Source organism: Arvicanthis niloticus, chromosome 28, assembly GCF_011762505.2.
Source record: "Arvicanthis niloticus isolate mArvNil1 chromosome 28, mArvNil1.pat.X, whole genome shotgun sequence".
Classification (NCBI taxonomy): Eukaryota; Metazoa; Chordata; class Mammalia; order Rodentia; family Muridae; genus Arvicanthis; species Arvicanthis niloticus.
In genome coordinates this window covers 7,487,387-7,511,267 of record NC_133436.1, presented here as the reverse complement: position 1 = coordinate 7,511,267, position 23,881 = coordinate 7,487,387, and the positions used below count along the sequence as shown (strand labels likewise).

General features: G+C 42.9%; 1 protein-coding gene across 5 annotated transcripts in view; it reads right to left on the bottom strand.

Annotated features, from left to right (window-relative positions):
* The window catches only part of Prkn (parkin RBR E3 ubiquitin protein ligase), a 1,141,511-nt gene that overhangs the window by 525,492 nt on the left and 592,138 nt on the right, over nucleotides 1–23,881 (bottom strand). For all 5 annotated transcript variants that reach the window (XM_076926642.1, XM_076926645.1, XM_076926643.1 and 2 more), the window contains one exon: nucleotides 15,060–15,175. In XM_076926642.1, the coding sequence (XP_076782757.1) occupies nucleotides 15,060–15,175 (116 nt within the window). The remainder of the gene's footprint in view (nucleotides 1–15,059; nucleotides 15,176–23,881) is intronic.

The following is a 23,881-nucleotide window of genomic DNA, read 5'->3' as shown; positions in this document are numbered from 1 at the left end:
GCAAACAGAGAATTCAAATGTTTAACACAGAGTGGGACTTCAGCACAAAAAATAAGAAGGCTTAGAATTAGAATTAGAAGGTGTCACAGGTCACTGAGGGTTGCATGGAGCCTCCCTGCCCCCATCCCATCCCCACCCAGGAATCTGCCAGAAGAGGCTGTAACAGGAAGTTGTTCAGAACTAATGACCTGCGTGGTGACCTGCTCCAAGGTGTCAGGTGATCTGGGGACATGGGGAGCCAGGATGTGTTTGTAGCAGAAGAGAGCTAGTGAGGAAATTAGGATATTAAGAAGTCAAGGACTGGTGAGGTTAGGGAGCGTGGAGTGATTCACAAGCTTGAGTCTGAAAAATCCCTGAATAGAGAATTTCAAGGCACTATTACTTTAAGTTACCAGAGTCAGAATTTAGGTGGGAGGAAATGAAGACTTTTTGATAATTGAAATATGAAACAATCTGGCTAGGGAGGATGGCATCTCCAAGTCCGCCTTAATTAGGTACTAAAAATAGCTGTTTTAGAGTCTTGTCTCCTTTCTAGGCCATCCAGCCTTCTCAGACAGCTTCAGTCTCAGCCATGTGCTAATTGTTTCTAATGGCCTGTAAACAAACTCCCCAAACTATTAACCTCCTCCTTAGCCAGAGATTCAGGAAATTAGGCTTTGAAAGGAAAAAAATAAGTCCCCAGCAAGTTGCCCTGGAGGGTTTCTCAAAGTAGAGACACTGGCTTTGAAGAGGGAACTCAAGGTCAGACCAAAATTTAGGCTTAGTGGAATAGCTACTCACAAAACCTGAAGAATAGACCCTTCTTTCTCTCACTGAGCTTGGCTGCATCTCTGTCTGCAGGGAGAACTAGGAACTATGGCTGCTTCCAGAAGTACAAAACTCTAATTACAAGTTTTGAAAATAATTTTATTTTATTATTAAATTATGTGTCATTGTGTGAGTGAGTGTGTGTGTGTGTGTGTGTGTCTGTCTGTGAGCTCTGGTAGCAAAAAAAAAAAAAAAGTGTCAGATTCCCTGGAGCTGGAGTTAGAGGTGCTTGTGAGCCACCCAACTTGACCTTGTATTACGTACAAGAACAGTTTGAGCCCTTTCTCAGCTCATCTAGGATGGAGATATTATATATATATATATATATATATATATATATATATATATATATATATATATATATATTTTTTAACATTTATTTATCTGCTCTATGGGAGCAGCCAAGCAGAGCATGGGCAGGTCAGAGGACACCTCTGCCAAGCCATCTTGCTAGTCCTGATTCCATGGTTTCCACAAATATTAAAATCATATCTCTTGATGATCTGGATCTTCTAGGGCCCTTTGTTTGCTTATCTTCTTTGTATGATGAAACATTAATTTGTTCTAAAAACAAAACAAAAAACAAGACAAAAGAACACAGAATAGTCAAAGGATGTTATAAAAGAGTGGCAATTGAGATATGCCGTTCTAACCAGATTTTAAAGCTTATTTATAATCACTGCACTTAAACGTTGTACCCAGCACAGGCTGGGTAATGGCGGTAGAGGTCCCAATGTTGAGATCAGGCTATGCCATAAATTCCTCCATATTGTGTGGAAACAGAAGTTTCTCTGAGCGTGCCTGGATCTAGAAGATGGTATTTTTATAAGCAGCTTTTGACTACCTCGAGTTGAGGGTGGCTACAGGGCTTTGGTGGACCCCAAAACTGTACCATCTGTCAGGTATACCCACCAGGTACACACTGTTATATGGCATTCCTGGGAGTAAAAACGATCCACCATATGAACTTTTCAGGGTGAGATGAGAGTGTGGGGCCACATGAGTGTATTGAAAATATCTAGGAAACCAGGTCTAAGAATTTATCAGACACATCACGCTGAGGAAAGGTGCAATTCCCTCACTAGGGCCCATCCCAAGATAGATACCTGCCACCGAAACAGTATGGTCCGCACCATCCTATCGTATGATACATGGTGTTGTATATTGAGGACCAACACTCAGAGCTAAGACTTCAGCTCAGCTCTGTCCCCTACAGTTGACACAGCCTATTAGACTGCCTGCCTCTCCATCTGTTTGCTTGCTTGGACTCAACCTGGACCCATCATTTCTTGCACTTAGATTTGAGTCTGCCTTTCTTGGCTGGATTATGTAATGTGATTCTCAACCCTAACTATCAGTAGTTCCAGTAACAATGCCCTCCAGACCCTGGCCCAGATTCTTATCTTATCAATATGGATTCTCAATCTGCTTCCGAAAACTTTTGAACTCCGCTACTGATTCTTTATTCATCCTGTAAACTACATGTACGCACAGGTAAACAGACTGATACGGCTACTATATGCTTTGTGATATATCCTAAGGAAGTTGACACTAGTATATTTGGACAAATTGCTAAAGCATCTAATCCTTGGGAGTTTACTGTTGTTCTGATAATCCCGACGCCGTGCTAAAACACAAGCATGTTTGCCTATGTTTCTGGCAGAACATACTCATGACGTCCCAGAAAAGACAAAAGCTTTAGACACAAAATCACGATTGTTTTAGTTTCTGCGACATCTCAAATCAGAGACTCGACCTTCTGTGTCTTGATAACGATGTTATCGTAACTGTGATGATAAAAATGAAAGCTCAATCTTAGCCATCAGTGTTTAAAACAAAGAGACTGTTAAGCCATGGGATACAACACAGGTAAGTTCCATTAGCAGCTTAGTATAAGGGCAGGAAGGAAAAGCAGTACTAACCCACGGCATTGCTATCCAGCACTTAAAACATTCACAGCGAGAGAGGCTAATACACCAAGAATTGATCATAAAGCAAATACTAAATAAAATATAAGCAGGACAATGTTTGTACTTATATGGATGGCGATGATAGCATCCCTACTATTGTATAAACAAGTCCTCTAAATTTATTTTTAAAGTCACACACTCAATAGAAAAGTTTATGAGAGGGCTATCAAAGCAAAGAGCCCACAAAGCCTCTCTCTCTATGGAAATACACACACACACACACACACACACACACACACACACTTTAACTGAAAAAAATCACACCCTCTCTCTATCCAAGCAGCAGTTAGCTGTCAACTACTCTAACCACCAGTGTGTGGCAGGTTTCCACACAGCTGCTCAACCAATCAGTAGGGCCACAGAAATAACACCATGCTGAGTCCAGAGGGCCTTAGAGAGCAGGGCCAGGTCTTCAGGCCTATGTCGTTCTCTTCCTCCCCTAGGCCTTGGTATCCCATGAGCTAGTTAAAACCTTACACACCAAATGTCAGATTCCCGTTCTGTCCTGCTTATGAGAGCTTAGCCCGCTGGAGGTCCCCTGCTACAGCTTCCTCAGCAGTTTAGAAATTAAACCTTATTAAAATGTTGAAAGTGACCCTACTCAAGAAAGCTTCTCTTTCCCAAGTATGTTTTGGGTCGCTAAGGTCCAATTTCTCTCCCGGTTATGTCTTAAGCAATTATGGCTGACATTATCCCTCCCATTACTGTTAGAGCACACTTGCCTCCAGGAACCCGCTTCTCTCTGCTCTGAGTGCTTCCTCAGAGTTGATGCTCAGAGTCACATAGCCCCATGTGGGTCAGTGCCTCGATTCTAAAAGGTGGCACGGCTCTCATGAGCAGGATGATGATAAACACTGTTCTGCTATTGCACTGGATAAATGCTTAACACTTTCAATCTGCCTACCCTAATTATCTTATTTGATACAAGCACCAGCTCAGTAATAAAGCACACTTAGGAAATGGGGTCAGAGTGACCACATTGGCCCTAGTTAGACCACGAAGTGTTGGTAATTTCAGGAGAAAACTTAGTTTCCACAACCCAGCCATCTGCTTCCAGTGTTGTTATCTGCATAGCCACAGACCTTTGGCAAGCAGGAAGCATGAGACTCGTGATTCTACAGCCAGGGACGTAACTGTTGGTCGGGCCCTGGCCCTATGAAGGTGAAGGTGTAAGGCTGGCTGTGCTGGCACAGCCAATTGTTCTGGGCATCTGCACACACATTTTCTGAGTATACCCTGGGTGTTGACTCGGTCCTTACAATGATGAGGCACGGTGTACAAGGCTTCTTACTAACCAGACAGAGAAGCAGTGGGCAGCAGAATCCTGCGTCTAAAGGCCGTCTTCAAGCCTGGTACTATTAACTTCTACGCTCCCCTGTCTCTTTTGAGAGTTGGTAAGGACGGGGGAGGCATGAAGAGATGTGTAAGCCTCATTGAGGAGAGGAAGAAGGAAAACAGAAATGGGAGGAAGAAGAAGCAGAGACACAGTCACTTTCTTTAGCTCTTGGGGACAAATTATGTCAAGATGGTTAAAGAATTTAGGGGACAACTAAAGGTTCCATACACCATGATGCATATGTCTGTGAGTAACACTTAGATGAATGGCCAGTGTACGCCTCGATGTTCCCAAGGGTGACAAATCTGGTAGAGGTCTCACCAGAAGAAGTGATTTAACTGAAATGTGACAGGTATTGTGGAATGGGGATTAGTCACTGCTAACAAAAAATGGAGCTGGGACAATGAGGAGTATTGCTAGCTGGGGACAGAAAGTCAGTCTTCATTGGTGCAAATAAAGTATCTTGTTCATAACAGGGGATTTAAAAATCAGTCATAAAAAGAAAGAACACAAAATTTCAATTCCGTGCCTACCAGGGAGGCAGCTTCCAAACAAAGAAACGTCGTTTACCATCTCTGGGGACTCCCAGCAATGAACACAGAGAGCAATGAGGCACCACAGTACAGTGTGTTCCAACATAGATCACGACTACCAACAACACCAGGACTACCCTGTGCTCATGTGGCATCACTGAGAGCAACATGGGCTCAGTAAAGACAGAGAGGTTTGATTTATAGAGACGCAGGAGACATGATTGACTTCTTGCATTTTAGCACCATGGAGTCAATGTAGCAACAGTTCAAGTGGAAGGAGGCAGAAAATTCACGAAGGCTATCTTTCTCCGGTTGGCTTAAGGCTCACCAGCCCCTGCCATTTCCATCTCTTTCCTGCAGAGACTCTCCCCCTGCCCCTCAGAACAGTGACCTAAGACCTGGGGGGAGGGAAAGCGGAGCAGAGCATCCTGCTCCTCAGGCAGCTTTGGCTACAGGGCTGCTTTGTCACTAATTGTCCTAGAACTACTTACTAGTCTGATTATTGTGACAGCTCCTTATCACTGTTCCCATAGTTGTGAGTTAAAGGAGGAGCTGCAAGTATCTGGTTTCTTCATGTTTCATAGGTGCTTGCTGAACATGTAATAGCTCCACACAGTAGGTTTGACTTGCATGTCTCGTTTTGTATGCTTCCTAGTCATTTGGATAACAGCTTCTCAGGAAAGGCCTGTTCACATGTTGTCTTTCTTTTCCTTAGCAACAGTTTAAGTCCCTTATTTGTTCTGAGCAATTCATAACTGGCTGAGGTGTTGTAAAACCCACCACCACTATGAAACTTGCACATGCTCACTCCCTTCCTGGTATTGAAGACCCCCTAAACTCGGGAGACCCTTACTCAAGTCTCAGGAAATCACAGCCACCCCAAAATCACAAGACACTGTACCTGGATGCAATCAGCAAAGGTTTATTGGGGAGAGTTGGCTAGCCAACGGTCAAACTGCTCGTCCACGCAGGAACAAAGTTTGACAAAAGGCCAGCAAGCTGAGGGGCTTTTTTTTTTTTATATAGCATGGGGTGGGGAAAGGGAGGAATTTTTCATGCGGTTACACATGATTGGTTGTTTTACAAATTTTGAACATCAGCAGGCTGTAATACTGGGAAGACCTCAAGCAGGGGAAGGGGTAACCAAGAACAGTGGAAAGTTAGCTAGTTCTTGGAACCACCCAGATGACTTGCATCTTTCTCTGTGGTCAGGAATGTGTGTTCTTGCTTTGGGCCTTCCCCACCCTGAGGCTTGAGAAATGTTGTTCTTCCCTGAATGTATCCTGGGGCAGTGAAGACCTGAAATCTTACATCCAGTTCCGCTTTCTGGAACCTGCACTCTTTTTGCTCAGGCCTAAGGGCAAAGAAAAAGCCTGTATATATTTCATAAAATGGTCTTTATAATTTTTCACTCTACAGTATCTTAGGATACCTTCACAGTGTTAATATAGATGAACTGATCAGTTTTCTCATTTCATTAAGAATTCTGTGTCCTATTGAGAAATCATAAATATTGTGTGCTATTTTATATTAAAAAAACTAGTGTTTCTATTCTTATGATCTATGATATGAACCCCTTTGTATCTGGTGTTTCTGTTGGATGGAAGATGGAAGTTTTTAAGTATGAATTCATCCAGCTTTCCCAGACCCACCTCTTGGTGATGCTACAATCATAGAACCAACATATGTGTGGACCTGAATTTGTAGCTTAGTAATGCAATTCTGTATAATTTAATACAGATTAAATATTGGAGACATAATGAAAAGTGCTGGGAAAAATACAACTTCATCTAGACCAAATATTGAAAGCCTAAAGGAAAAGTTCTGACAGTGGAAGTAAACCCTTTACACACTCTGAGCTCCTCATAGCTGGCTGACATGTTATAAGACCCCCCTGGAGATCTAAAGAAAAAAATCCTTCTGCAAGTGGAAATTTCCAGAAGATGAAAATATCATTGAATAGAATAAATGTCAACCAGCTGAGGGCCACTACCACTTTCTGTTTAGTCTGCCTTCTTCTCTGTGCCTTTGATCCTGCATACCTCTCTGAAGCATGTCCACGTGACCTCTGCGTCAGTAGGGCTTAGTCTAGAGACAGAGGCTCTGCAGTGATCAGCATGGCTAGCTGGGGATGAAAGAAGCCCCCAAGTTAATCTGTGGTCTTCTCAATCCACTTCAGGATCCCTGATGTCCATCTCCATGGGACCTCAGGAACAGGTCCTGTTGTGAGTGTGACTTTAATGGTGGGTACCATGTGATGCTTAATCCGGTCAACCTGATTGAACTGTGAGACCCTTTGGGTGATTAATTAGTTACACCTCAGGGTATTCTCAGAGAGGATTAACAAGGGACACCTTCCCTGAATGTAGGCAGCATAGTCCCATAGCTCAGCTACCCATGGAACAGAAGAGGAAGAGAGAAGCCTGCCAACAGGCATTTTCTGCTCTGTCTCCTGAATGTGGCTGTTCTCTGAAGCAAGATGGACTCAAATCTTGCAAACCAAGCTGAATCTTTCTCCTTTTAAGTTCCTTCAGGTATTAGTCACTGTAACAAAGCTGGACTAACCATCTGTCTCTGCCACCATGGTTCCTTGGAAGGCCCCCACCCTCCTGTCTACCAGAAGCCAACAAATTCCGACACATGTAAAGAGTCTCTGAGAAGCAGCCTTCCTTTGTGCAGCAGGAGCACAAGAATTAAGTCTTGAAGGGCAGGGACCATGCTCATAGAAACCCTGGGAGGAAATGCTCCTCCATCCCTGGATTTGAGGCTGACTTACTGACAACACAGAAATTAAAACAGCAGTTCCACAGCCACTTGGTCAACATTTAAGCTTCTATCTGAAACTTTAACACTGCTCCATCTTCTAGTTCCTTTCTGGAAAGGCATGATGCCATGTTCTTGAGGCAATGAATATATTTCTGAGGTCATACACTATGACGGTCAAGGACATGGATTTTGGTGTCAGAATTATTACAGAGTCTAATATTGATCCTCCCTCATCCACCTCATAAAATAGATGTGACTTTCAGGAAGAAATACTTCTTTGTACCTTATTTCCCCTCCTGTTTTAAAATATGTGTAACATTCATCTCCTGTACGCAGTAAGATTTGACTGGATACACCATATCCACAGACACTAGCATCAACAGAAGATGCTTTGTAGAACTTATATTTATGATGGCAGAGATCCTGTCATACATATGGGCATGGGCTGAGCAGACCTGTGTAGTCTGAAAATACTACAGAGTACATTTCAGATCAGGTTTGAGAGGAAGAATCTGTTGTCACCAGGGCCGTGACAGCTCGGCTTTGGAGTCACGGTCTGGTCCTATTCATAGTAATGAGTGAGGGGGTTGCTTTGGCAGACGTAGAGACTATGTTGGATCATGCTACTTAAGCTGGCTGGATGTAAGAACATAGGGAATAGGCAGATCGGTGTAGTAAGGCTGATCCCATACAGTGACTCTGTGCGTTTCTCTCCAGTTCTGTTCTGGCGAACTTAAAGAATCATGGGGAAGGCTTTCCCACTAACGGGATGAGTGTGGGTTCCTTTTCTGTTGCAATACAGAGGTGAGACTGAGTTTTGAGAGCTGTGACTGCTCTCTGTCCTGTTTCAGCAAGGCCAGATCTGTCACTCCTGTCCTCACTTGATCACCCTGTTGTCTGCTCTCCCTGGGTCTGGCAGATGCAAAATGCAGCCATCTTGGCTAGAAGCTGCTGGACTTTATATCTAAGAAAACAAGTAGATTTGTGAATGTTTTTGAAAACTTTAGTGGGGAAGGAAGGGTTAAAAAAGGCTGGTGCCCATGTGTGATCCTTTTATCCAAATGACGCTATCCTGGACAGCTGCTATTCTGTGTGCATAATTCTGCATATTGATGTTTTGGTATGAGGGTCTCGTGAATCTCGTAACAGTAGACTGGACCTTGGTGTTGTAAAAAAAAAAACAAACAAACAAAAAAAAAAAAACTCTATTTGGAGCTAGAAACTCTGGAAAGTTCACTGCTAGCACCTGTAAGAGTCAGGATTCCAGCCATGCTTTCTTCCACTCAGAATCTGCCAGATTGACAAGGAACAGAGTCAACAGGTGACCACCACAGCTTCAAAAAAAAAAAAAAAAAAAAAAAAAAAAAAAAAAAAAAAAGACTTTGCCTCCAGGGTTTTGCAACTGTTTCTTATTTTGTTACAAACAGCTCTGCAAACTGTGGAGGCTGCAGAGAACAAGCCTTGCAAACACTTAATTCGAAATGTCATGCGAATGACAGTCATGTAAGGAATCTCGGTAAGATCAGAACCCTGCTAATCGCTAAATATTCTCCCACAGGTTAGAATTTCTGTCGGAAGGTATGAAGCAATACCAAAATCATTTCCAGTAAATAACAGTTCTCCCTTTCCACCATGCTCATAGCTGATTGTTAATTAACAGTATGAATTTCAATTAAATAAATGCACAGACCATACAATATTTTTCAAGTGAAAAAAAAAAACAGCTTTTTAATTTGTGTGGGCATTTTATTCTGTTGAAAATAGATGCGAAGACTAAACCATTACTGTGAGTAAAGGCCAAGCAAGGGCCCCTTGGATGCTTCTAGAACGTAGCTGCCTTTTCCTTAACATCCATCAATGGAAAGTGAACTGCTTAAAATCCAGACGGTTACAACATGCAAGGCTGACCTTAATGGATACAAAACTGGTCCGGGAGGATTTGCAAAGCTGCCCTCCTTTTGCCAGGGGGCTGCTGCGCACCCGCAGTGACAGTTAAATGAAAATATAAGACCTGTGAATTTCACGCACAGGCACCTGTGACATCCCCAGGAAGCCCCGAGGATGCTGCTGCTCCCATCGGAGACCTACAGGATCCACAGCAGGGGAACGGAAGGTCACTGGCTGGCATTAAAGCTGACACGGTTCACATTTCAAACTATCAATGGAGATAAAATATTTCTTCTGTGTTTTCATAAGGAACTGACCCCAAACAATATGGCTTGGTAATCTGTCTCCTATGGCTCAGATTTCAAAACTGCATTTCCTTTTAGCTCTACCAGCTTCTAAATACTGCTTGTTGACCTCCCCCTTTTTTTATTGGTTTTTTTTTATAATTGGCATCTTGAAAATCCCATTACAGACAGTAGGGAGAACATTAAGGGCTACTGAGATCACTGAGTTGGTAGATCATTGGCCTTGCAAACATGAGGACCTAAGTTAAAGGCCCAGAACACACATGACTGGCTTGTAATCCACAACTAGAGAGATGGCTTAGTAGTTAAGAGCCCTTCTTGCTCTTCTGGAGCACCCTGGTTTCATTTCCAATGCCCACAGGGTGGTTCACAACCATCTATAACTCTAGCTTCAAGAGGTCTGACGTTCTCATTCAGCCTCCATGGGTACCAGGCACACATACATACACATATGCATATACATACACACATGAAAGCAGCAATACACTAAATAAAAGTGAACAGCAATTAAAAAAGAATCTTTCAATCTTGGAATCCTAGCACTAAGGAATACAGATTTCCGAGGGACAGACAGTGGCAGTGATCCTGGCCAGCTAGCCCCAGCCTACTTGGCAAGCCTCAGACCTGTCAAAAACATCTTAATTTTTTTTAAAATGGTGAATGGTGCCTGAGGAATTACCCCTAAGGTTGTCCTCTGGCCCCCAAGAACAGGTAATACATAAACGGAGGACCAGTGCGTATGTAGATGCACAGACACACATATATTGATACACCATCATGCTATACATAAAGAACGCGCTGTTTGCTGTGTTGCGTGAAACATTTACTTTTAATTCAAGCCAGCTGATGTTAAATCTTTCTGGGGCAAAGGCCAGTATTGGACATTGTCGAGAGGATAAGTCATATGTGTGCATAACACAAGCTTGGACCTTGCCCTTGAACAGTCTACAGTGTCATGGAGCTAACACACCAAAGGCAGCTCTGCTCTCTCCAGTTCTAACTGGCTCATAAAGGCCAGAGCACCCAAAGGTATGTCTGGCTTTTCCCTGCCTCTGATTCCAACCTGACTACTTTCCCTCCTTCTGCATGCGGACCCACCTTCTAGCCTTTCAGGGAGACTTGTCTTTCACTGTACAGCTTAGACTTGAACTCTTACTACTGAGAATTAGGGAAGGTCAGAGCAAAATCAACACAAACCACACGGCCCTCAGCTTAGGTAAGATGGCTGGCTGGACAACTTTCTGTCATGATTAGAGGTAAAAGATTCTCTTCTTTTAAGATGGGAGCCCACATTACTTTTAAGAACTGAAACTGAGAAGCCCATGGTCGTTAAATGCCACATGTCCACCTCAGGAGAGGTCAGGTGTTTGAGAGTGTCTGAGGACATGCTTTCCGAGAAGAACAGAATATAGAAGCTTCCTAACAAGAGTGTGTTAGAGTGGTGGTGCCACCCTTTGTCAAGAAAGAATCACAGAAGCACTAGAATTCTGGGCTGGAGAGATGTACATAGTGAGCTGAGCGTTTGATGACGTTGCAGAGACCAGAGTCCACTTTCCAGGTCTCAAGTCAGGTGGTTCACAGCCACAGGGAACTCCAGCTCCAAGAGATCTATATTGGCCTCTTGTGACTTCTGAGGGTGCCTGCACATAGGTGCACATAACTACACATGGATGCACATGCTCACACCTGAGAAAAACACATCTTTGATTAACAAAAGAGAAGTAATAGAATCTATTCTCAGGATGTGTGGAGCTCAGTGTAAAGGAGCTTGCTTTAAGCTGCCTGGGGCTTTGAGAGTTCCTCCTCTCTCCCCATTGCTTTACAACACGCCCCTCACTGTTGTGATATCAGTGTGGTATTCTCTGTCCATTCAATCACATCATTTGGTTTTCTCTTCCACTCAAGGTAACATGAGCACAACAAAAACATTTCCCATACCTTCCTGAAGGTGGCCTGGCTCTGGTGCCATTCATAGCAAAGAGGAGACTACTGGGGACTCATAGGAGGACCTTGTAGCTCTGTGGTTAGAAGCAAGGGCACCAAGTTTGTGGGATGCAAATTTCTCATCAGGTTTTTGTGGCAGACACAGAGCCCTTTGCTGAAATAAGTCATGTGAAACAACACAGTAGCCTCATGTGAGGCCACTTGGCCCGAGATACTGAATAAAACCTCAGATATGACTTGACCATGGAATGCTGAAGAATGGTTACATTCCTCAAGGCTTCTCTGTAGTGTCTCAAAAGTAAGATGGATGAAGAATTTCATTTCCACCCACAAAGTACTGAAAAGTATTGTCTAACCAAAACAAAATCATGAACTGACATGGGAAGCTGATGATAGACATAATGAATACATCCAAAGGGGACACCACCAAGATCCCTGTTTGAGGGAAAGAATGCTCCCAACTTGCTGCTGAATGACTGCTAAATCCCTGTCACAAGGAACAAGTGCAAATGGTCTCTGGGATAAATCTCTGCTAATCTCCATGCCTGAGCGAATCTTTTCAGTATGCCCTACAAGTGAGTGGATTTTTAAGATGGATTCAAAAGCAAGAAAATTGTGAAACTATAGTATATGATGATGACACCAAAGTCACTAGTCCTAATGGTGTATGTCTCAAGGTAGTGATTTAGTCTCGTGTCAGGAACTGGGTTTTACAGCCTGTTTCTGGCACATTGAATCTTAGCTGTGTAAACATGGCTGCCTTTCACTCTGCTGTTAGCATTGGGAATGCAATAAGGATGGGTGAATGAGAAAGAGGTACAGACAAGTTAGCTTGCAGTCTTAGGAGGAATACTGGGGAATTGGGATTTTTTTTTCTAAACTGCTAAATGTCTAACTGGATTGATGATATATGACTAACCTAAAAATATAATTTTAAAAAAACCTTGAAATATAAATATAAAACAAAACCTGTTTAAATCTGTATTTAATTATGACTTTTGTTTTTGCCTCCCAGAAGATGTGAGAATTTTAAGTGAAGTCCACAGGAATCAATTACAGTTTACAGTCAGAGTAAAGGTTAAGGTCAAACACAAACTGAAAAGACAGGAAGTCCCATACTACAAAGATGAACCAGAGTTCTGGCTGGTGTGTGCGAAAGGTTGTATGTTGAGAGAGTTTTGCACTGTTTTCTCACAACAACAATATGCAAATGTGTAAGTTAGATTGGTTAGAAAGTGTAGTTTAAGAAAATCAACTTGCCTGCAGGAAGAACTTAAAACGGTCCATCACCATCATCCCACCCCTATCCTATGACCTTGTGCTTAGGCACAAAGCATGCAGTCAGTGATACCATACATGAATAGTATGGCTTCTTCACCTCTGGTTGGGTGCCTAGTCTGACAAAATGATTGTCAAGTGTTTGAATGCCACTTTTTAAATTAAGATTCAGTGTGTGTGTGTGTCTGTGTGTGTGTGATTGTGCACATACATGTTCATGCATTCCACGGCCTGAATGAATTTGGAAGTCAGAGGACAACTGTGAGAGCTGGTTCTTTCCTACTGAGGTTCTGGAGATTCTGTGTAACAAGTGCCTGTTGGGCCACCTCACTTCCCCCAAATAAAATATTATTAAGGGGATAGGGGTACATTAATAACCTAGGTACAGTGTGGGACATTGGAGTGTCCTCTTACAAGCTTGGAGTATCTCTGTGCACAAGTCTATCAAAGGCCTTTTCTCCATCCTTCATTCAAGGTATCCTGTGTACAGAGAGGACTTTTCTATCAAGTGGCTGCCTATGCACACACTGGAACTGGACTGAATGGTTGGTTATATCCACTAAGTCAGGGGATGTGGTAACAGGAAAATTTTCATTATAACAACATTTTTCCAACACTTATCTCCCCAAATATCTTGGAGGTGGCTTACTTTGCTCTAAAGATGGCTGTCTGTTGTTAGGACAGAGGGGATCGGGGGGAAGTGCTCACAGTCAGACAGCATGAACCTCTTTCATGATTTTTATAAAAGTGTATGTATTATGTATGCATGTGCATGTGTGAATGCGTGTGTGTATTTGTGTGTGTGTGTCACTTGTGTTGGGGGATGGGTAGCGTCAGAGGCTAGAAGAGTTTCCACATGGGTGCTAGGTACTGAACTCAGGTCCTCTGGAAGAGTAGCAAGTTCTCTTCAACACTAAGTCATTCCTCCAGGCCTCCTCACTCACGTTTCAACTCCATCTTTACCAATGCTGGCTGGTAGGCTGTACAGACTTACAAAAATATGTTTTGTATTTTTTTTTTCCTTTGAAGAATCGAAAGGTGATTTTAATTACTTGTTGTGAGCCCTCATTTGTACAACTGTCTGGCCCCTTCCTGAAATGCCAGAAGTATCATTTTGCCCTTTGAAAGGATTTTCCACATGTGGTCAGTCACCTTGCCTAAGTAAAACACAGCAGTTTGTGGACATTGTTGTGACATTTCCTGCCAGAACAGTGACTAAACATGAGAGGCAGGGATACTGTGGTGGTGGAGACCGGCTTACAAACATTATTATTTCCTTCTGAAAAATAGGCTTCTTTTAGTCAATGTTAAAATTCGAAAGCTAGTAAAAGATGGAAATACCAAGCTGCGAGCATTAACACCAACTACGAAATCATAATTCAAAGGGCCATCTCATTCGTCCCCAAGGCCAAGGGACAGCAACCCTGAAATGTTTCTGCCTAAACAACAGAGAACAAAAGGTTTGGGGATTTTATTCAGTAACTCATTTTGGCACTTGATTAAAGCATTCTTTCTAGTATGAAGACTAAGTCCCCACCTTGGCAATCTGTGCTTTTGAGCTAACCTCTGAGGATACACACTGAGGCTGCCTTCTTTCTTCTCTGCATCAGCAATGAGGAGGAATTTCCCTCACCACTGCTTACTCTGCAGATCCTGGAGATTCAGTTTCGCCTGCCTTGACCTTGACTCCTAAACCAGAATTCACCCCCACTTGCCTCCACCCCTGTCTGCACATCTTCCTCCTGTCCCTCTGTTCACTGGGGTTTGATGTAACTGGGCCCGTAATCAACTGTGTGGTTTCATTTTGGATAGATGAATGTATGAGAAGCTGCAGTATGAATGCAGATAAATAAGGTGGAAGCACTCAAATGTATGGAAGAGATATTTTAAAAATAAAATAGCCTGGCAAGGATAAATGGTGTTCATAAATTGTTATTCCATTACTAATGTTAATGTCATGTTTTAATCTTATTTTAGAGCTCACTGATATGGCTGAGCTTACATTTCTGGATGAACTAAGATTGCACAAGTTTTTAGATATTTCCTCTGCCATAGTTCAGGGCTCATATCACTGATCCAAGTAACTGGCGCTGTAAACTGTAAATAATTTCACCACCATAATATTTACTCAGATATAGTGGTACCATTGAAATAGATGTGCACCAAGCCGAGGTCTCCGAGGAAGGTCTGCCAGAGGAATGAGGCCCCAGAGGGCCTGCTCCAAGAGCCTTACCTGACATCTGTGCACGCTATGCAGGGGATGCTGCGGTTGTTGCTGGTGATCAGGTTCAAAGCGACTGATGTGTCCTTGTCTGAGGTTGGGTGTGCTCCACATTTAAAGAAAAATTCCTGGAAGAGTGAGGGAAAAAATTTACATATATGGGTCATGCCTGTTAATCTATACCTTTCCAAAAAAAATTTTTTTTTTCAGTAAACAATCATTTGGTTGTAAGGAAAGAAATCTGTCATTAGGCATGAGTTGGGAATAAGTCACCATCAACTTTTGGAAGAAAAGAACAGCCTTGTCTGGTGCACAATTAGTCAGCAATAGCCTGAGCATCCCAGATGACCCTAGGCCTTCTCTAGATCACCCTGTAAGTAGCCCTACAGTGGGAGCATAAGTGTGGAGGAAAGGATCTGGAGAGCTAGGGGACACAGACTCTCAAGTACCAAGATGGTTAACACTGATCGACAGCCTGACAGGCTCCACCTAGCACCACCTAGGCTACCTATTCTAAGGATGACTGCCGCTATCCCAGGAGCTGAGATCGCAGACTGAATAAAAAGGAGGAAGCAAGTTGAGTGTCAGGATCCATCACTCTTTGTTTCTTGACTGTGTGGATACAATGTGACACTGCCTCAGGCTCCTGCAACTTGTAACTTCCCAGTCGTGATAGACTACCCTCAGACTGTGCACGGGACAAATCCTCTCCTAGGTTGCTTTTGTCAGATATTTTGTTGCAGCAATAAGAGAGGCAACATGGGAATACACAGCATGGATATTAGATAGACAGTCCTGGACAGGAGGGCAGGGTGCTTCTTCCCAGCACCCTCACTCACAGGATGAACTCACACCAAGGGCCCAGCCCTAATAACAGGTAGCTGAATGTTCAATTAAGCATCCTTTACTGATGTATTTCCTCTCCCAGCTGTGTCCCCTGACACATACTTATTTTAGGATATATTCTTTTTTCTTTACACTCATCTCCTTCTTTCCTATTTCCCATGTTTTCCCCGCAGGTTCCTTCTTTCCATTTGCACACGAGTGTCGTTGGTCATTCTGTTCCTTGTCTCTAGTCTTCCATGGGACCCCAGATCTTATGCAGTGATGAATCATCTAAGCCATGCAATACTGAGCGTCAGGAAAAGCCCTGAATTCTACAGTTGCTCCCAATACTGCTTGTGTAGACTAAGAATGTCATGGCATCTTCCCTCATAACACCAGACTGGATGTCAATCAACTTTTATGGGAAGTTCCAGACATGAAATAGGAAGCATTTCCACTTGCGGGCCAGAAGGTCTTTCTTGTACTTCTCAACTTGGCTCTGCATCTGGAGATGATCTGTGAGCCTAGATGAGGTGGCAGAAGTAACTCTTCCTAACAGAGCTTTATTTACAAGATATATGGCAATTTTGAATTTTACCTGGGTCATGGTTTAGCCCCTCTGGGAAATTTGTGAAGTTTATTTATTAATTTTGCATCTTAATAATGCCCATCACAGGGTAGGCATTGGATATATTTATCAAATGAAAAACTACAACATTAATTACTAAATGGAGACATTATTCATTTGATGACAGCACTTGAGTTTGTTCTCTCCTGTTTAAAACCTGATGAGTCACCACTGGGTGCAACACCTGAGTATCTCTAACTCTAAGCTGTCAAAAAATTGCTTGGGGAAGGTTTCCACCTCCAGTTCCCAGTTTGAGGTTGGGGTCAAGGTGTTAGTTAACTAGTATTCATTTGATCCAGGATGAGAGTGTAGCAGCCAACCCTTATATCAGCTATCTTCAATTCATTGGTGTTAAGCATTTCAGTGGACTAGATGGGTGTGCAGGTTATATTCTGGGACCTGAGTTCAAGTTCAGGGTGCCTTCAAAGTCCAGTGTATAAACCTAGGTCCTTGCTTCTTCATCATACAAAGTACATGGCCAGTTGCTTTGTTTTATTGAACAGTGGATATTGTTTTAGTCAGTGTTCTATTGTTATGAAGAGATACCATGACCATGGCAACTCTTATGAAAGGAAACATTTAACTGGGGCTTGCTTATAGCATGAGAAGTTAATTCCATTGTCATTAGGATGGGGACATGGTGGTATGCAGGGAGGCATGGTGTTGTAGAAGTTGAGAGTACTACTCTGGATCTGCAGGTAGCAGGAAGAGAGACTTGGATCCTGGTTTGAGCGTTTGAAACCACAAAAGCTTACTTTTTTACAAAAAGACATACTTCCTCCAACAAGGCCACACTTCCTTCAACAAGGCCACACCTCCTCCAACAAGGCCACACCTCCTAATCCTTGTCAAGTAGTGCCACTCACTCATGACCATACATTTCAATATATCAGCCCGTGGGGGCCATTCCTATTTAAACTACCACAGATTCTTTTCACTCAACCATTTGAAATGCTACAAATCATTCAATATCAGTGAGCAAAGGATTAAAACAATAACTGACCACTTAAACAAAAGGTTTGGAGGGCAAGGCTGACACTTTGAAATGGACTGAGTTGCCTTCCACTGCCTTTTGCAGGCACAAGGAAAAAAATATCCTCATCTGTAATATAAAGCAGTTCCCTCAAAAGAGCTGAGTTGGCAGGAACATTGAGGATGTTTTTCATATACAGATACATAGATAGAAAGTATTTATATTTTTTCTTAGCTTGCAAAAAGCAACTGGTAGACACTTAGATAACAAATCACAAATTGTTCTAACACTATATGAAACTCAGACATATAAAAGCCAAACACCCCATTATTAGGGGTAGATTTTATAGATGATGGTATCTTTAGAGATTAAGAAAATGTTAACTCCAATGATATGTCAAAACTAACATACAGCATTCCGACTCTGCATATTAAATATAATTGTAGCACTTTCTCCACCAGTCTGTGTAAATGGTGGCTTTTCTACAATGCTAGAGTAACTGGCAAGAACTAGGAAGGACCCTAGCTTTTGCCTAGCTTGCAATCTGTCGACTTCATCTGTCACTGCATCATGGATGCTGGCAGAAGACAAAGAATTCATGGATAGGGTTTTGTGCCTTGGCAGGGAGAAGTGGGTGGACTCAGACAAACCACACTGTGTGAGTGGTGGCAGGCAGCTGAGGACTCTGAGCTCAGGGAACTCCATCTTTATAAAGACCTGTGAGCGAGCCTTCTTTTTCTCAGGAAGGGGAACACTGTCTTTATTGTACAGGATAATTAACAAATCTGCCTTTTGCTCTGTGGGGAGACACTGGTTTCATCTTCCAAGGTCATTAGCTTTTTCCTGCAAAGATGATCTAAGACAAAGGGTAGTTAATGGCTTCCTCTCGAGATGAGCAGAAGCGAGAGGCCAGAACCTGTCTCCCAGTGGTGCAAATGTCCTTCTTTATAAGCTAATTATAAAGTGATCTAGTTGTTTACACTTCCCTGCAACCAGTGGGCTAAAGCTTTCCAGTCTACATTTAAAGTCAAACAAGCACACAAAACCAATAAGACAAAATATCAATGCCGTCAGAAGAGGTATTTGCAGAAATTCCACTTTGAGTCTCTTTGAGAGCTTACTGATGGAGGGGAATTTCACAGCAGGCTGGTTCTGTAGGACCAACCTATAAAAACCTCACAAAAAATAACTGCAACCTCACAAAAAATAAGTAGGGGCAGGGATCTTAATAAATGACATGAATTCCCCTACATAATAGCTTTCCACTGAGATCCACTTACACACGTCTGGGACGTCTTACTACCAAGAAGCCAAAATCTATGATGATTAGTGCTTAGTTTTGTCTGGTTTTCAAATGATAGCCAAACTATTAAAAGAGAGAGAGAAAAAAACTAAGCCCAAGAAACAATAAGGCGTTAAAAAGAGTTCTTGGGGTTTATATTGTGACTCTCCAAATGCAAAGCCACCATTTCCCCTTAGTACCATTAAATAAAAAAAAAAAATTGCAAATCCTAAAAAAAATTGTATTTCTCTAGGCCATATGTACACATTGACACACTGACCCTTCCTAGCAGGAGGCTGTGACCTCCATTCTCCCTGGTTCTGGTGTTCCCCTGACTTCCTATTCCAGATGGAGATACCTGATCCTCTAACCAGTTTACATCCACAAAGGATTGGGTCCACTCACTAGGAAGAGTCTGAGCTTTTGCAGCTCAAGTGTGCACTGGGTCTCTGGCTGGCACCTCATCTGCTTCCTCTCCAGTTATAGGATCACTTCTCTTGAGCACTGCCCTTCACGAGCAACAGGAAACTGCAGACACGGGGATGCAAAGGAACAAGCCCACCAGCTAAAGTAGGTCTAGAAACCCAGCTGTGTCAAAACATAGAGGATCTGTAGCTAACTTAGCAACCCTAGGACCATCCAATGGGTCCCAACTTACTGTACAAATGACCAAGAAATGGCTGTAAAGCCTTTCTCTTCAGCCTGTTGAAACCTGATAAAAGTATGTGTGGGGTTTGTCTTCTAATGTCTGCAGGAGCTTCCTAATGGTTTTTATTGAATGTCCTAAGGTTACAATTTTTATAGACATTGTTTATCAATCATGTTTTCACATAAAATGCCATCTGTGCTTACAAAAGCTAAATTCCATCTCAGTCTCTAATTCTTTTTTAGTGAAATCCACAAAAGGAGAGCCACGTTTCTTTCAGCAAAATAGTCAGGACATCCATTTTTCGTACGGAAGGTTGGAACAATTGCACTCTGTGTGCCTAACCTGTATTGGAGTGGCCGGCCATTCCCATGGCCCAGACTCCTGCTAAGGACACAGGGACACTGCTGGTAGCTCGGCCCAGGGGATCCAGTGCTAAGGAATAGTCTGAATGATGTGTCTATGGGAGGTACAGAAATGCTGACATCACCCCTGGTTTAGCCTCCCTGTGAGCAGCTACCACCCAGGGCTGAAGGACATGAAAGTGGCTGAGTTATCATAGCTCTGCAACGGACTGATTAGCTTGAGCTTGGGCAGTGACAGACATATGGGGTGCCTGTGGGAAATATCCCCATAGATGGGGAGAATTGTCCCCAGTCTTCAGTTTCTGCCTTCTCTGTGCTTCTTGCCACCTGCTTGACAAGGCAGGGTCATTGAGAGCCGCCATCTGCCAGGATCAGACATAGACACAGAGAAGAAGGAAGAGGCCCTAGAGATCTGATCGGTACATAGAGGTGACTGACAGACCATTCAGGGGAAAGTCAGCAGGTGAGATGGAAGACCCCCAACTCCTGTCTCTTGTCAGTGGTGACTTTCTCATCAGCTCCCATTAGAGAGAGAGAACAAAGTCCACACATATGTTGCATTGGAACAAGTGTTACAGACATGTGAGTGTTGGGGGCATGAATGTTCGTGTACCCACAGACCACTAGAAAAGCCAGGAGTGTTAAATACACAGGGACCTCTTCTCAATGAAGGAGATAAAGATACCTGTTTTCCAACCCAGGAGACTGGGAATGGAATTTGTTAATGACCTGGTGACCTTTTTGCTAAATGTGGAGGCAGACCTTACCCATCTTTTGCTACAGAGGCAGACCTTAATCAAATTCTCCAGAATGATTATTCCAGACTCTTCCCTCCCTAGACTGTTACTTAGCAGGGGATGTCATGTGCATCCTATGGCCTGCTGACCTCTATGCTATCTTATTCTGAGACCATATTAGATTCTGGGCCTTTTAGCTGTAGAACCCACCCTCATGGTTACACATTTGCAAAGGACTTTCTATATGGTCACACCTTAAATTTTATTGTGTACCTGGAATTGAACTGACTGTTGCCTGGAAGCTTTTCCACAAACTGCTGTTTGAAATATGCTGACACTGAACCCCATGGCATTAGACTCCCCGACATCTCAGGTTGATGAAGCCAATCTGCATTCTCATCTTTCCTCTCCGTTTTCTTGCCTTGTCTGATACCTACAGGGAGACCCTCACGTAGTATTTACAGTGCTGCATAATGAATAAATGTACACTCCACTCATGAGACAATAAACGTAACAGGATGAAGCAAGGAGACCAGGCCATAGTCAGTGCTTATGCAAGACTAAGAAATATAGATCTTAACATATATCAAAGATGCTCTTGTGGTCCCTAGCTTCACAGAGGCACCCGAATCTCAGGCAAAAATGTTCTCATGGACCCAGATGTTCTGACTTTACAAGTGTCAGACATCCATGACTCTTCTCTGATGCTGGCATGCTAGGCAAGCACTCTGCCATGGAGCTTCACCAAAAGCCCAGTATTGTCTTCTTAGCCATAGAAAGTTTCGCTATTTAGTGGTAATAATAAACCTTGAATGCTACCCAGGGTAAAAATCATGCCATGTACAGCCTAACCCTGACACGTCCTGTCTGGTACAGTGACAGTGTGAATGCTACTTGGATTGTATATACTGAGACCACATCACTCTGTGGCCTTTGTCCAGAAATGGTGGGCATTTAATGGAGTCATACAAACTCAGTAATGACATATATAGCAGTCTTAAAATAACTATGCAAGATGTTTAGAATGTATAACTCCCAAGACTTCATTAATTTAGCAAAGCAAGTTTTAAGATCAGGTTACACCTGGTTTAACAAATCAAATCTGGAACATTAATGAGTCCCTTATCATGTTCAATCGTAAGTTTGTTTTCTCTTAATAAGATGTGAGCAAAGCCTCTAGATGATGTGCAGGGTTTATCCAGAGAAAGAAAATCAATTCTCTTCCACAAAAAGTTAAAACCGCATCAGCCCTGCCTGCTGAGCAGGGCTGTCAGTAGCTTTCTGGCTGTGTCGCTTCCTACTTCCTCTTGTCAAGGTTTCTGGGCTCTCAGTGGGTCAACAGCAACCATGTGCATTGGATTCCCAGGCATTCCCCTCCTGGACGTCCCCTGGAAGTGTGCATGCAGCCACCAAGATAAGCCATTTAACTAGAGAGAAAGCCTTATACAGACGGAAGCCATGCTCACAGGTTCTGTGGTTTCATTACAGAGTCAGGCCCACACCACAGTCATCTCTACATTAATGCTCTGTTAGGGCTCAGGGCGATTCCTATTAGCAAGCACTGTTAAGAGTGCAAACCAGTTAGGAGTATAAGCCCCTCCCCCAGCAAAAGGAGAGAACACAATGACAGATAAAGGAGAGACTTACAATCTAAAAGGCTCTGAAAACTTAATGCTTCTGTTCTCAAATTTTGAGGACACCAAAGTTTAATTTGTGGCAAACTCAGAACCGACCTGGACTGCTATTATGCTAAGTCCTGACTTAACATTCCAACTTTTTTACCACACCATTACTGACTTTTTAAAAGAAAATGAGTGAGTATTAGAAACTCTGGAGATATTTTAGGGTGGGAATGTATGAATTAGATAATCTTTCTAAGAGATGCAAAAACTTCTAAATTTGAAATACTTCTCCCTCCGGAGTAACAAGTAACTGATGAAGATTCTAAAATGGAAATCGTCTAAAATTCTCAGTAATCCAGTAGGATGAGCCTAGAAGTACAAATGCAGGCATTTGATTATTTAGTTCAGTCCAAACAAAGGGCCTGAAACACTATTAGTGTCTGTAAGTGAATCCCTGTGTTCTTCCCTCACTAACTGTTCATGCCACACATAAACAGCGAAAACGTAAGACCTGTCTACATGAAGGCTAACCACTAAGCCAGCCCTTCTGCCCCTGAACTGTAAGTGCTATAGCATCGGCTGATTCCAAGCATAGTCACCTTGTTTTGACATTTATTGCTCTAAAAATAAAGGAAGGCCATTTAAAGATGTTTACAGCGACTCCTCAGAGGTAAAATGAATGGCCCAGGGTCATGGCTGGTCCTTATGAAACATATCAGTAAATGAATCTATTAGTTTCTTTTATGGCTTTGTTCAGACAGAAATATGGTCATTCCTGGCTAAGGGGGATTTCTCAAACATTCTTAAATAGGTCTACACCCTTTCCCTCCTTAGTCCAGTTGGTGGGCTAATCAATCAGAATACAGTAACAGAATACAGATCACATGGAGACACATGTCTGACAACTAAGGCAGTTCCCAGAAGGAGAGGGAACAGAAGGAGGAGAGGGAAGAAGAAAAAGAGGAAAAGGAGGGGGAGAAGGAGGAGGAGAGGGAGAAGGAGGAGGAGGAGAACTGTGAAGGAGGAGATGGAGGAAGATGAGGAGGAGTCTGGAAGAAGGAGCCTAAGGAACCATTTGTAGTGTGGATCCAGCTATGGCTAATAATCCCCAGATATTCCACTTATCTCTTCCTTAAATAGTCTTTCTTCTTCTTGGGTTATTATCCTCATTGTAACTTTTAAAAAATAACAAGCATGAAGTTTTCTTTTTTCTTATCCCTGGCTTAGAAACTGGGGATCCAAAAGTAAACAAAGTTCTTGAAAGACAGAAAAGCTAAGAGCTACTTACTCAACATTTGCTCTAAACGGAAGCACAGTTAAGGCCATGCAGATGCTTTACCCCTGAGCTGTGGGGAGAGGGCAGGATGAGAAAAACAGCTTTGCTTCACAAAGCATACTGGCTTTGACTTCTTAAGTCAAGGTTCATGGAGCGGAGAGAGAAGAGTACAAGTGGTGGAAAAAAAAAAAAAAAGGCATGTGAGAACTTGGCTGGGGTTCAGAACTACCATGGCACATGGTTGCTGGGTGTCCTCCAAACCCACCAGTCAAAGACTTTCTCTCTGGAAACACTCTGGGTCTAGTAGGAGATCTTTAGGTCACTGAAGTTGGTGGTCCAAGCCTGTTTGCTTTTTTCTCCTTTGGGTCCTGGACATGAGGTGAACAGGTTAGCCCCACCATCCACCACTCAGAACCTCAGAATCCACGAGTCAACGCCAGCCATTTCCCCTTCTAACTACCTCAGCATCATGTCTTGTGA